We start from the raw sequence: 14,359 nt of genomic DNA, 5'->3' as shown, positions 1-14,359 counted from the left end.
TTGATTCATATTCTATCCTAGAGTAGAATGGGTCTCCTCTAGTAAGGACTAACAGGATATAGGTCAATGTCACAAAGAGCAGAAATTCAGAATTGCACTGACACATCTTCTCTAACCTACCCTTACCACAATGCACAATCCTCAAATGAATAACTCCGGTGGTTAGGTAAAATTTTCCTTCAGATGCATTGCTAGTCTGTATGAATTACAGAGAAAAGAAACAAAAGAAAGAGTGGCTAGGCGGGTCTCCTGTGATCACAGAACGAGACCTTTTCACACAGCACAGCTCCCAGATTTCCCTGTAGTCCTAGGATACATGTTCACAAGTCCTTTTTCATGTGATAAGATTTGAAAAAAAATGCTTCTGTCATGTTTTTGATTAGAGCTCTGTTTCTGAGTTTTGCCAGGGTGAAGGGGCATTAGGTATTGAAAGCCTGCAGGCTGAAGAAGAGAGGAGAAATTCTACAAGTAAATAAGCAGATAAATAAAATGCAAAGACGTTAAATTTCCTATAGGAGTTCAACTCATCTGCAGTCATCACTTTTTGCTATCAGAGCTAGGATGCTTCCAGAGAAATGGCTCCTAAGACTAATCAAAAAGCACTATGAAGCTAGCCCATATTTTCTTCCTTAAATTATTTTGTTTACAAGAAAGAAAGAAAAACAGAAGCAGCAGGGGGGAAACGTGGAAGGGCTAAAAAAATTGGGAGAGGGCAATATCTGATGTCTGAGGGAAATTCTGTGTTTAGGGCAGGACCATTGTACAACAAAACCCTCATCTGGAATGAACCATATTAATTGCATCATAGTTCAAGCCCATGTTCTATACCATAAAGTAGCAACAGATGAAGCAGCCCTGAAGTGAATTTAGATGAGGGTGGACATGCATAAAAGGCTGGAGGATCATTTTCAGGTTCTCCTGTCCCACATGACATTCTGATCACTTCTGGTAACCTTTGGGAGTGGGCAGGAGAAATGGAGATAGGGATCCCAAACCCAGCCCATTGGAGTTTTTCAACTGAACAAACGTTTTTTGCCAGATTTTTTTTTAACTGAAGGTTGGTAGCAAGTGCTATACATGAGCCACAGGATTACCACCTTTGATTTGATTAAAGGGGAGTTTCTCATACAAGCAAGGTCTGGTTAATGGGATTTCTGTGAAATGACAGCATATTAGCACCTGGACTCCAAGTTTATGACCCCTTGGTATAAGGGTTGTATTAATAATTTTCTCTGATTAATGAGCTTGAAGCACCATCATTCACATCACTTGTCCTTTACTTTGTCCTTCTTTCCCCCCTTCTCCTTTTTTGTCCTTCTTGGTTGCAATATATCTGTTCTTAAATGTGGATATGGGATGATATGTGCTGGGATGGGACACTACATAATATGTAATATAGGATTGTATTAATCCATATGGATATATGTGTGTCAAAGGGAGGTTAAAGTGTTTGAACAAAATCAGAAGAAACTTAATATACTCAAAATGTAAAATAATAACATTACTAACTTTTTCTGTGCCAGTGCTGCTTTTCTAATTGATGTTTGCATTGCTGTTTCTCTGTATTGGTCAAACTGCCAAATAAATAACTTTGATAAACTGTGAAAGTTAATGAGCTGAATTCTTAATTATTGAAACTTTAACCAATCTAATATATTATTGTACTCACCATTGCCCTTAACTACAGAACTGTGTTGTTTTGTCTGGTCTTCTGGAACACCATAAATTTCTATTACAACTAAGGGGTCGGCTTTATTAGTCCTTGAGAGACTGCTAGGTGGTAATTGATGCCCGCTTATAATCTGCACAAACAAATACAATAAGTGAGATTTAACCAAGGTATCAAATCTAGCTGGTTGTTATTTTGGTATCAGTTGAAAAATGGTCAAGGAAGCCCATCACACAGTGAAAGAGAAATTACTATTTACTCAACATTAGGAAGGGAACCCCTACAAAGGTTGCCTCATTCTGGAGGTGACTGTGGGCTTTTGAAAACTGGGTAAATGGAATATAAGCCATGGCAGGTTTGATTAAACTGGTAAGACTTCAAATATGGCCCTGTTGATGCAACCCTGTATACTGTCCAAGGACATGTTTAGCTAAGTATGGAGAGGTAGTCAAAAGAAAGTTGGTCTTATTGGCTACATACTGCCTGCACAGAAACTATCAACACAAGAAAGGTGTAAAATAGCTATAATCTGCATTGGCGGAGGGTCTTTTTTAAAAGGGGAGATCAGTGCATTTAACTCAATAAATTATTCTTTCACGCTGCAAAGGACACTGCATTGAACATTTACAATTGACTAGACATGAATAGGATCAGATCTCCATATATATTAGCAAGCTTCTTTGAAATGGCAACAAAAGAGCTTTCAGTTTAGTTTTATGCAGGGCAAAATTAGACATTACAGAGCAGCCATGTGTAAGGCGCCTATTTGTGTGTGCGTGTGTGTGCTTAATTAATGGAATGGGCTGCTATTCGGGCAAGAGCAAGAGGCAATTTCTTTTCTCTCAACTTTTCCTTCAGTACTGAGCAGCCCAAACTTGTACTTCCACCTAAATCCCTGTATCTTTTTAATTATACATGGAAAAACAACTAGTACAGTCTTTAATTTACATGGGACCTTTATTATATTCTGAATTCCAATGATTTTACAACTAGCTGAAACACAGTCCTCATCCCCTACTGAAAGTAAGGCAAAATATATTTAATTGAGCATGGTGGTGTTGCCCCCTCTTGACTTCATCACTATTGTTTTGGTCCTCCCTTCTCTCTCCATTCTGCCAAGGCTTCTCCTTCTGCTTTTTGTTGTTACTGGGTTTTTTTCCTGTTTTTTTCCTTTTGTTTTGTTTTTGTTTTTGTAAACTGCATTAGCCCTTTTTGCACAAACAGCCCATGTCTGCTGCTGTTATTTTAAATGTTTTATACTGCTATATTAGTGACACCATAGCTTATGCTACCTAGTACTGCACAAAGGGAGGCAACGGTGACGCCACTCTTAAAAATCTTTTCACCATGGAAATCCTATGATGCGAGAATCCAATATAAAACCAGATTTAGGGACAGGATGCCCAAAATGTGCTAACAGAGCAGAACAGAGGTGCCATGGCTAATGGCACAACTATGAATAACACTGTGGCTAATGGCACAACTGGACTCAACCGAAAAGGATGTCAAGCTATCGGTGTGCTCAGAGCTGAAAAGAATGTCGGAAGCTGCACAATATATATTATAGGAACACAGAATGTAAGAAACGTGAATCAAGGGAAGCTAGACATTAAAAACAAGAAATGGAGCATATAAACATTGCAATACGTGCGAGGAGATAGCAAAATGGACAGGAATAGGACATTTTGAATCACGTAATTGCCTAGTGTTTTACATAGGAAATGAAAAGATACGAAGAAATCGGGTGGCATTAAGGAGAGATGTAGCAATATCAATCAAAGTGATTAATATCAACAAGACTTCAGGAAAAACCTATTACTATAACCACCAACCACAAAAGCAAAAGACTAAGAAATTAAAAGATTCTATGCTGAAGTCCAGGAAAATATTCATTACACACCAAAAATTATTAACTTCTTGTTAAGCACTGTGTGATTAGAAAACAAAAGCAGGAAGCAAAGAAGCGTAAAAGATTATAGGAAAATTGTCACTAGGATAAAAAAATAAATCAGGAGAACGACTGATGCAATTCTGCAAGGTCAACAGTCTGTTCATCACAAACACATTCTTCATGCAACCAAAGAGGCGACTGTACACATGGATATCACGAATGGACAATATAAAAATCAGTCAGACTACTGTATATATTTGGAAACAGAAGATGGAGAAGCTCTATTCTCATGGCAAAAACAAAACCAGGAGCAGATTGTGGCACAGACCATGCATTACTAATATCAAAATTTGCAATAAACCTGAAGAAAAACACTAAGCCAAGCATCATACTGAAATATAACCTGAAGAAAATCCCTTCAGAATTTAAAGACAATGTGAAAAACAAATTTGTACTACTGAGCTTTACTGATTGGTAAACAGCTGAATTATGGCCTAAAGCCAGGCACATTGTCAATGTGGAATAGAAAAAGACACAGTCTGTAGCCAAAAAGAAGGAGAAGCATCAATGGAGGACAAATTAAACCCTTCAAACAGTTAAAGGTCAGACAAGAGGAAAAAGTTTAAAGGGGACAGAAACAGAACCAGAACCCTGAATGCAACTGTTAAAGGACTAGTGTGCAGGGATAAGGAGAAGTGCTGTTATAATCAATGAAAAGACAGAGGTTGACAACAGAAAAAAGGAAGAACAAGGGATTTCCTTCCAATTTCCAAAGGGAAATTTAAATCAAGATGGGGAAAAAAATGATAGAAACAATACACGGAACAGCTATATAAAACAGATGAATGATAAAAGAATAAAAGACTCATTTGAAGAAGACCCATATGAAGACAAATCTTAAATTTTTGAAAGTGAAGTGAAAGCTGCACTCAGAGCACTTGGGGAAATGAATCACCAGGAACAGATGGCATACAATAGAGCTGCCTCAATCTACAGAGAAAGAGTCAGGTCTACTTCTGAGGGCTGGTACAGACAGACCACCCCGGAAGGGCGACCTACAGCCACCCATTTTTACCCTGGATGGAGGCCGCACCAACCAAATGGTGCGACCTCCGCAAGGAGTAAAATGAAGTTGCTTTCAGGGGAAGGATGTATTAAATCTGGAATAACGGACATCAATCATTTAAGATGTGCAGATGATACCTTACTACAGCTGGCCCACCCTTTATGTGGGCTTGCCTTCTTCAGACTTGAGGTCACGCGTAAGGCAAGCCCCAATCAAAACAATGGGGGTGCTCCCATGGCGCATGCACCATGGCATGCCGCGGAAGTGCAGCCCATTATTCTGAATGGGATTTGAGCATACGCTCAGTTCCTCTTACATGGAGGGTCCGGAACGGATCCCACACGTAAGAGGCAGGTCTACTGTACTCGCAAAAAATAACAAAGACTTGGAACAGTCACTGAAGAAAGTAAAGAAAGAAACTGCTGAAGCAAGTTTAACAACTGAACATTAAGAAAACAAAAATAATGGTTCATGGATTATTTACATTATTATTATTATTATTATTATTATTATTATTATTATTATTATTATTGGAAACAATTAAAAAATTGAAATAGTTAAAGTTTCTTCATACCTTGGCTCAATCATTTATCAGAATAGAAACTGCAATCAAGAAATCAGAAGACTAGGGCTTGGAAAAGCAGCTATGAAAGAACTAGACAAGATCCTGAAGTGTGAAGGTATATCACTGAATACTAAATTTAGGATTGTCCATAGCACTGTATTACCAATCACTATCTATGGTTGTGTGAAATGGATGGTGAAGGACTATCATACCAGCCTGCCGTCCCGCCTCAATCACACTTTTCTCTATGATAGCACTTTCGCAATCCATGGTCATGAGATATGTTTACGGAAGGATGGGAATGAGCGATTGGGATTGCTAACTGCCTTGTGAAGTCAGCCGCAGTGTGAATGTGCACAAAGCAGTTAGCTTTGAGGAGGCAATAGCTTCCATGATTGCTGCAAGGGAGAGGAATGGCGAGGAGCAGAATCACACCCACTTACACCATATGACTGCCTGAGAAGCAGGACTGAAGTGGAAGGGAGCTATTGCATGAAGGCAGCAGTGAAATAGCATTGAGACTGAGAGCATGTTGACGAATTTTGTCCAACAATGAAGAGATGCACTACAGTAATAAATGGAATACAAACCAGCAGCAGAACGGGCACAACTTCATCTGATAAGTACCAGCCAAGTGGTAAAATTCCACTTTTTAGCCTTGTGTGACCAAGTCTGAAGGAAGCTGAAGAAAATCAATTCATTAGGGATGTGGTGCTGGAGAAGAGTTCTGAGGATAGCATGGACTATTAAAAAGACAAAAAAAAAATAGCCCTAGAAGAAATCAAGCCCAACTCTCCTTAGAAGCCAAAATGACTAAATTCAAGCTAGCATATTTTTGCCCTATCCTGAGAAAGGGCAAAAATAGAAAATGCAACAATGTGTGGTAAGATAGAAGGCAGTAGAAAAAGAGGAAGATTATATTCCAGATGCATAGACATAATCAAGGAAGTGCCTGAATCTGTAAAACCTGAGCAGAGGGCATCCAAGAGGTGTCTTCATTCATAGGAATAAGGCAATAGGGTCAGTGTGAACAGATCACAGAAATCCTCAACAATAATAATGCATCTGAAACATCATAGAATTAACACAAAAGTGTGTGTGTGTGTGTGTGTGTGTGTGTATACACCTATACAGGAGAGCCAGTGTGGTGTAGTAGTTTGAGCACTGGACTATGACTCTGGAGACGAGGATTTGAATCCAAGCTCAGTATGTAAACCCACTGGGTGACCTTGGGCAAGTCACATGCTTTCAGCCTCAGGGGAAGGCAATGACAAACCCCCTCTGAAAAACATGCCAAGAAAACAATATGATAGGTTCACCTTAGGGTTCCCATAAGTCAGAACTACTTGAAGGCACACAACAATAACATTTATAATCCAATCCTACCACTAGCGGAATATAGCAGTCACTTCAAGTTCATGATTGTTCCAAAAAGGCAATGTTATTCAATGGAGCAGGAGGATGAAGCTGGGGTGTTTGACAGATTTTGTGTCTTAGGCAGCAAAATAACTTGGCTTGGCTTGAATACTATGCATTTCAGGGTACTCCCAACTTATTGAAAATGTCCAAGGTTAGCTCTACAACAACCTTGTAAAACAGGTAATAATTATTAGACCTGTGCTGCAAATGTGGCACTGAGGCTGAAAGAATAATGTCTTGCTTAAGACAACTTTGTAAGTTCATGACACAAGTAGCAATTGAACCAGGAACTTGTTAGTTTGCACACTTAGCAACTACACTAACCATTTGCTCTAAACTAAGGGATCTGAAGTCAGGTGAATTTACCCAGGTTGGTATTTTACTAATTTTTAACATCTATTCTGTAATATCTGTCCTTGAGTCAGACAAATCAAGAGTTATGGATCCAGAGAAACAGCCCTGTTGTATATTTAAAATATTCTTTAAAAATTCAAATTGAAATTTATTATATACTAGTTAGTATAATTTTAGAGATATTTTAATCATGTAGGCGGGTTACAGACCGCCCGTTTGGGGTGGCCTGTAACTGGCCCTTTCCCCGCTGTATCGGGGCCTCAGCTGCCACAACGGCAGCCTCTGAGGCCCCGATCCGCCGCTTTCCAGGCCGCGGGGAAGCGGCAAAAGGCCGCTTCCCCACGGCCTGGAAAGGGGTTTCCTTGGGGCTTCATGCCCCAAGGACACCCAACGGCGGCGGGGAGGAGGAGAAAGGGGCAACTCGGCCCCTTTCTCCCTTGTGTTGCTGGCGCAGCCGTCTAAAGGCTGCGCCAGTGACGCAAACCGCAGAAGGAGCTCCGTTTCAGAGCTCCCTCTCGCGTCGCGGAAAGGGCACTCTAGGCGCCCTCACTCGGGGGGACGTCACAACTGCGCCACCTCTTTTGGAGGCGGTGTGGTGGTGACGTCATAATGGTGCCCCCCGTGTGGAATGGGCGCCACCATTTTGTACAGACTGGGTCCGTACTAGGGTTAAGGGCGTCAAGAAGTGATGCCCCTTTCTAACCCTAGTACGGACCCAGTCCGTACTATTACGCCCATTTGTAATGGGCCATAATGTTGTTGTTTTAGATTGTATGACACTTGGCTGGGTATTGTTCTTTTTTTCTTATTTTATTTGACCCATACTATGCAAAGCGCTGTGCAAATTTTACAATGCTCTATAAATAAATGTTAATAAATAATAATAAAATTAACAAAATCTTTCAGCAATTTTTGAATTAAATAAGGAAGCATAAACTTTTCAGGTGAAAATCTGTAATTAATCAATACACAAAGCTGTCTAACTGTCACATGTTTTCAAACATAGGGCAAAATATACATTGGGTAACCAGACATGAAAAAACAGCAATGAGATGTAACAATCTGTCAAATGTCTGCGATGACTAAATAGCCTTTGCAGGAAGCTAGTCTTAGCATCTGTGGTACTCAAGATATTTATTTCCAACAGCAAGCAGAGGAAAGTGCAAGGATATACTGCAGATAATAAATCAAACAGGTGTGATTTATTTTAGTTCTTACTGCCTATTTTTTAGTACTACTGCTGTATGTGAGCACTGTAGCTTGAACTAAAAGCTCTAATTCAACAGGGTTTAGCATACAAATAATATTTATAGGTTATAGCTAGAAAATAAGTGAATTGATCTTGGCATCAAGAAAACAATAACTGATAAAAACCACCTTGTCCCCTGAAAAACATGATAGAGGATTCAGATCTTATACAAACTCTCAACTGCTTTTCAATTTCAAGCAATATCCTCTGGAAAGTTCCAAGCCAGGGCCAATTACACTAGTAGTTGATGAGGTAAAATGGGAGCAGATTTAGTACATGAACATCCCATCCCATGAAGATTAAAATGTCACTCTAGCATCATGGCTAAGAAAGCTAAGAAACTTCACATCTCATGAGGATTTGAACAAGAGTCTGCATATCCAAATCCAATACTATAACCACTGAGGTTCTTCAGTGCACATCTCTGAGTGTAGGACAGTTGGTCAATAATACCATCCTATGGTATAAGGCAGTGGTTCCCAACCTTCCTAATGCCGTGACCCCTTAATACAGTTCCTCATGTTGTGGTGACCCAAACCCATGAAATTATTTTCATTGCTACTTCATAACTGTAATTAAATAGATGTTTTCCAGTGGTCTTAGGAGACCCCCATGAAAGGGTCATTCGACCCCCCAAAGGGGTCCCGACCCTCAGGTTGGGAACCACTAGTATAAGGACTCTATTAAATCAAAGGCAAACAAAGCAAGAGTGATAGAAAAGAAGTTACTGATACTCTTCCTTTTGACTTTTCCAGCTATGGGATAATGTGGATCCCTAGTCTGGGATCATTATCAAGCAGTCACTACACTCATGAATGAATGGAATGCAAGGAAGCAGGACATGGCGGTGTGATAAGTATCGGCCAAAGATCATTTTATCTTAACTTTTTAGCCACAAGTCCAAAGAAAGCTGAGAGGAAGAAAACTCATTTCTGGAGTAGAGTGCTGGAGTTGAGTTCTGCCGATACCATGGACTGGCAAAAAGATATCCAATGATTTCAAAAGCCTGAACTCTCCCTACAAGCCAAAATGACTACATTAAAGCTGTCATACTTTGGCCATATCCTGAGAAAACATGATTCACCAGAAAGACAATATTGCTTGGTAATGCAGAAAAAAGAAGGAAAAGAGGAATTCCAGATGGATGGATTCAATCAAGGAAGCTATGGCCCTGAATCTGAAAGACCTGAGCAGGACTGCTGGTGACAGGGTGTCTTGGAGGTCCCTCCTTCATAAGGTCAACATAAATCGAAGTCAGTGTGATTAACAATAAAAATATGAAACTGTCTTCTGTATTTCTCAGTTGTACTTATAAAGGTGAATTGCATCACATTTACAACTCAAAGTTATTGAAAGTTTTTACACAACTATACAAATCAACCTGGTAAAGATGGCAATTGTACATAAAGAATAATATAGAGACCCTACTGTTACAAATGACAACAGTAGGCTATCAAGCACACATTACTTGAAGTGCTTTGCAAGCACTGGCGATATACACACTAAGAGCCTTATCGCATGAAGCTCCTGGCCTGCTATTTTTGCATTTTCTGCAAAAACAGAAACAAACCAGATTTGCTCTTACCTTTCACACTTCCAGACCCATTGTGTTTGTTGGTGCTAATGTGTCCCCCCCCCCCAGTCCAGTGACTGCTCACCACATCTTCACTTTTCATTGGTTGGCACACATATCGTGCTTAGGAGGTGTAATTTTTTAAAAGGTCCCTAGTCTCCCCCCACATCCCAGAGGGAGATCTGTGTGTGTGTGTTTTTGTGAGGCAGACTTTGCATCAATTGAGTAAGCAAGCGAGGAGGGCAGAATCTCTCTGTGTGTGAGGAAGAGAGACAGTGAGGTAGAGGCTTTGCTTTGGAACAAAGTGAGCGAGGAGGGGGGAATCTGTGTGTATGTCAGAGGCTTTGCATCAGACCCAATCAAACAGTGCTGCAATGTTGAAGTGACTGAACACTACATATTTTCACACCAAAAGGATGCCCACTGACTACCTCAACCGAAATAAGCATATTTATTTATTTATTTCATTCTATGCTTACAAAAAAGGGACTCAAAGCAGCTCATAAGATAAAACACTATTAAAACATTACAATAAAAAAAATTATCTCGTTAAAATAATGTAAAATTAATACAAAAACAGAACTAAAAACACTCACCCATATAAAAACCACCCTGTCCTGATTATATATTAAAAAGCCTGCTTAAATAAAAACCTTTTTGCTTGCCAGCAAAATGCAAAGAGAGAAGGGGTCAACTGAACTTCCACACAGGCATTCATAGCATGACAGAAGCATTAATGGATATCATTACCAGCTTATTTCTGTAAGTTAAAAGAAATGCTTTTACAACTGTCTCTTTTTCTATAATCATGGAGCAGCAATGACCTCATGCAGCAGTTGCAAATAAAAGCACTATTCCACTGGTGCTATTCCACTTTACTGCTCCTGTGTAACAGCGTCTAAGAAAGCATTTATAATAAATATTTGTAAAATGCAAATGTTTTCACAAATTAGACAAAAAAAAAACATTATCAACAAAATGAACTGACCCTTATTGTAAGATGAACTCCTTGATGGTTTGCAGTAAAAGTATATGGCGAAAATTGTGTGTCTCTATTTCTGAGATATTCTGGTTTTAGGATATATCCAGAACCACCATTATCCAAAAATTTCCCAGTTTGGAGATCCATTTGCAATCCAGATGTTTGGAAATTTAATGCCACTGATTACAAAAGAACAGAAAATAAGAATTTACAACATATATTATCCAATCTACAAAATGTTTTTATAGATACACAACTGAAGCTTCAGGTTTTGATAATGGCTGTACACAAGTGGCTTGGAAGACATTTTGTAAAGAAGGATTTCCAATTTTTAATGTGGCCAATTATGGACAAACCAACTAATTGTGCAGTGGAGCAAAATCAGTATGATATCACAAGGGATATGACTTAAACAGGCAACAGGACTTTTTTCCGCTTTCTTCAGAGTTAAAGTTAGTTTGATAGAGCTAAGATTGCTTCTGATATATTGGTTTTAGTAAGTTTCTGCACTTTTTTGCAAACCCATAAAACCCCTTTAATTTAAGGCGACAGTGCAACAAAGCAGGGATATGGCTGGATCCCCTGATTTGATTCAGAGCCTAATACAGTGAATCAGATCTGAATCTGATTCAATTTTTATTTATTCAACGCCAATCCATTCCCATCCAGATTCCAAAATCCAAATTTAGATTTGGGAAGCTGCATTACTAGTTCTTCCCCAGTGATTTGCCGTGGTAAAGCAGAATGGATTTTCTAATGTTTCACATATCTCCATAAAATGTGGAGATATGGTAGATACTAAGGAGAGACAGTGTCAAGCTGGTAATTTAGTACTTTTTGTGCTAGCCATATTTAAATTTAAGTATTTTAAAAAAATTCTTAAAAGCTGGTGTTGACTGATCACCATGACAGTTCATCTCATGGTGTTTTTGTTCTGGTACTATCCCTGCCAAGCATCCATCAGTTCAAGACTAACTGGGATATATGATAACGATAGTGAAACGGTATTGTGCTTGAAGTGTGGCTTCTGTCATCAGGTGCTTTTCTGGAAGAATAAAAAAGCAACTGGTGAAATTCAGTGGTGCAACATGAAAAAGCAAGGGAAAAGAAACCATGCTTTAGCAGTTTAACTGATGGAAATCCCTCATGTCCCCCTCAATGCATATGGTGATTTGGGTTGCCACTGGAAGACTTAATGAGAAGTGCTGCAAGATTCTAACCTCATATTGCACAATAGAGCTGTAATGAACAAAGCCTAGCTCCCATGTTTCCCACTCTGATGCATCTTAGTGTCTTCCTTAAATGGTCATGTTGGAAATAGTCTGTTCTTTTCCTACTAATTTGGGGGGTTTCCCCACTTATCTCTGGGTCTGTCTAAAGCGATTTGTGTGTCTGTTCTGCTCTGGAATGGAACTCAGCCAATGTGTTCTAATTCACAGTTCACATAAATCAACTTTAGCCATCCCAATCACTTAGTAATTTGGGATTTGGTCCAAGAAGTTGTACAGCCCTAAACAAAAGTACTACACAGTATAATCTGTACACTGCAGAAAGCAAAAGACCTTCCGATTTCTTCAATTCCCCTTGTCGTCTCTGACCTTATGTAAAAACACTGGATATCTAAGAATACGGTGGTATCATCATCATCATCATCATCATCATCATCATCATCATCATCATCATCATCATCATCGATGGAAACAAGGATACAAATTTCTTAATGGCCATTATAGCTACAAAGTACTGTCAGTGCTGTCACGGGGGGGGTGTGTGTGCATGGTTCTTGGTTGCATCAGATGACACTCTGGGGGGTGTCACTTGGTGGGGTGGTACACCCAGAGGAATTGACACAACTACAAGGCAAGGAAAGAAGGATGTTTCCCTACTTGCCCAGCAGCCACACTGTACCCTAAACAGGTTCTCTAGAGGCCACATCGCTGCCCCCTCAGTTGCAGCTGATCTGGGACAGGTGTGCCTTCAGAGTCCCATGCAGCAGCTGCCATACAGGACTCTGAAGGCCTATGGGGGCAGTAGCAAGGTCAGGTGGGGAGGGCAAGGCTGTGTGCCCCCCTGCACCAAGTGACATCAACCTGAGTGATGCCACTGACACAGTAAAGTATAGTTTTTTACTTTCACTTTGTCAGGATTTTTTTCTGCTTCTGGAAGTCATTTCCCCCAAAATAAGTTTGAAACTGAAAACAGAACTGATTTGTTTTTTCACAGATACACAAGCTGGTTTCATAAAACCAAGTTGTTATCAGTCTATTCTCCCTCTGGGGAGGTAACCACCATACCCATTGGTAATCATGACAAAATCAGATCACAAGGACAGTTCTTTCATCCCACTTTTTCAGCTACAATACTTATAAAAGGTCTTACCATATATACTCAATTATGTTGATCTCATGTATAAGTCGAGGGCAGGTTTTGGGGCCAAAATTATAGATTTTGCCATGACCCATGGCTAAGTTGAGATTAAAACATGATGGCTGCTTCAGTGTGTGTATATGTGCACATAGCAAGAGGAATGCTAATTGAGGCTTTTTGCTTCTGCCTTTCAATTTTGGTTTCACCCTTGACTCCCCAGATAGCAGCAGACAGCACAAGCAGAAGAGGGACTCTGTTTAAAAGTGATCAGTCACTGGAGTTTATCAGGCAAGGAAAATTGGAAGTGTAAACCAATGGCGATCCGAACGCAATCATGGGATTAATGTTATTGCATGATAGACTACCACACGCACTTTTGGGCAATGGGAAGTCAGTCGGAACACAATCATGGGGTTTCACGTTATTGCGTGATAGACTACCACATGCAATTTTGGGCAATGGCAAGCTATTTTCGGGCAATTCAAATTCACATATATTCGCTGAACTAGCGAATTCACGTGAATGTGTTCTGGCCCCACTTTCTTTTCATTCGAAATTAAGAGAAATTCCTCCCATGTGATAAACTCCACTGAGAACTCTTTCTGCTTGTCTCAAAAGAAAAAGAAACTCTCTCCCAACCACAGAGTTGAAAAAGCCGCTATCACATTACTATACTGATTCATACTCCACCTTTCCTAGCATCATTTCCTTTTCTAATGATTCATTTTTCCTCATAATGTGGCCAAAGTACCACAGCCTCAGTTTAGTCATCCTGGCTTCTAGTGAAAGTTCAGGTCTGATCCATTCTAGAACTCATTTATCTGTGGGTTTTTTTTTTTGGGGGGGGGGGGGGTTGGGCTATGTGGCCATTTTCCAGAATAGTTTCTTCCTCATTTGTCTGTCTTCTTGGCTGTCCACTTAGCACTCTTCTTCAGCACCATATCTTAAATGAGTTTATTTTCTTTCTAACAGCTTTTTTCACTATCCAGCTCTTCACATCTGTACATGGTAATGGGGAATACTGTACAATGCATTGGACTATCCTGACTTTAGTGTTTAGTTACATCTTTTCACTCTATGGTCTTGCTCAGTTCTTCCATAGCTGCCCTTCCCAATCTGGCTAATATTGTACAAGTGCCACTAGGCCATAATGCACACAATATGAACATATCTCTTCATAATTATTTTGGATTGCTTTGGTTTCTAAAATATTATGTGGAATTC

The 14,359-nt window shown here is 39.7% G+C and overlaps 1 protein-coding gene across 1 annotated transcript in view; it reads right to left on the bottom strand.

Moving 5' to 3' along the window:
- PLCZ1 (phospholipase C zeta 1) overlaps window positions 1-14,359 on the bottom strand; it is a 55,774-nt gene that overhangs the window by 7,114 nt on the left and 34,301 nt on the right. Inside the window, exons 8-9 of the mRNA XM_042469731.1 lie at window positions 10,775-10,947; window positions 1,670-1,802 (exon numbers count right to left, since the gene is read on the bottom strand). Coding sequence (XP_042325665.1) covers window positions 1,670-1,802; window positions 10,775-10,947 — 306 coding nt within the window. The remainder of the gene's footprint in view (window positions 1-1,669; window positions 1,803-10,774; window positions 10,948-14,359) is intronic.

The sequence above is a fragment of the Sceloporus undulatus genome, chromosome 5 (assembly GCF_019175285.1).
Source record: "Sceloporus undulatus isolate JIND9_A2432 ecotype Alabama chromosome 5, SceUnd_v1.1, whole genome shotgun sequence".
NCBI lineage: Eukaryota > Metazoa > Chordata > Lepidosauria > Squamata > Phrynosomatidae > Sceloporus > Sceloporus undulatus.
Note: the sequence above shows the minus strand (reverse complement) of the source record. Positions and strands in the feature narration are given on the sequence as shown.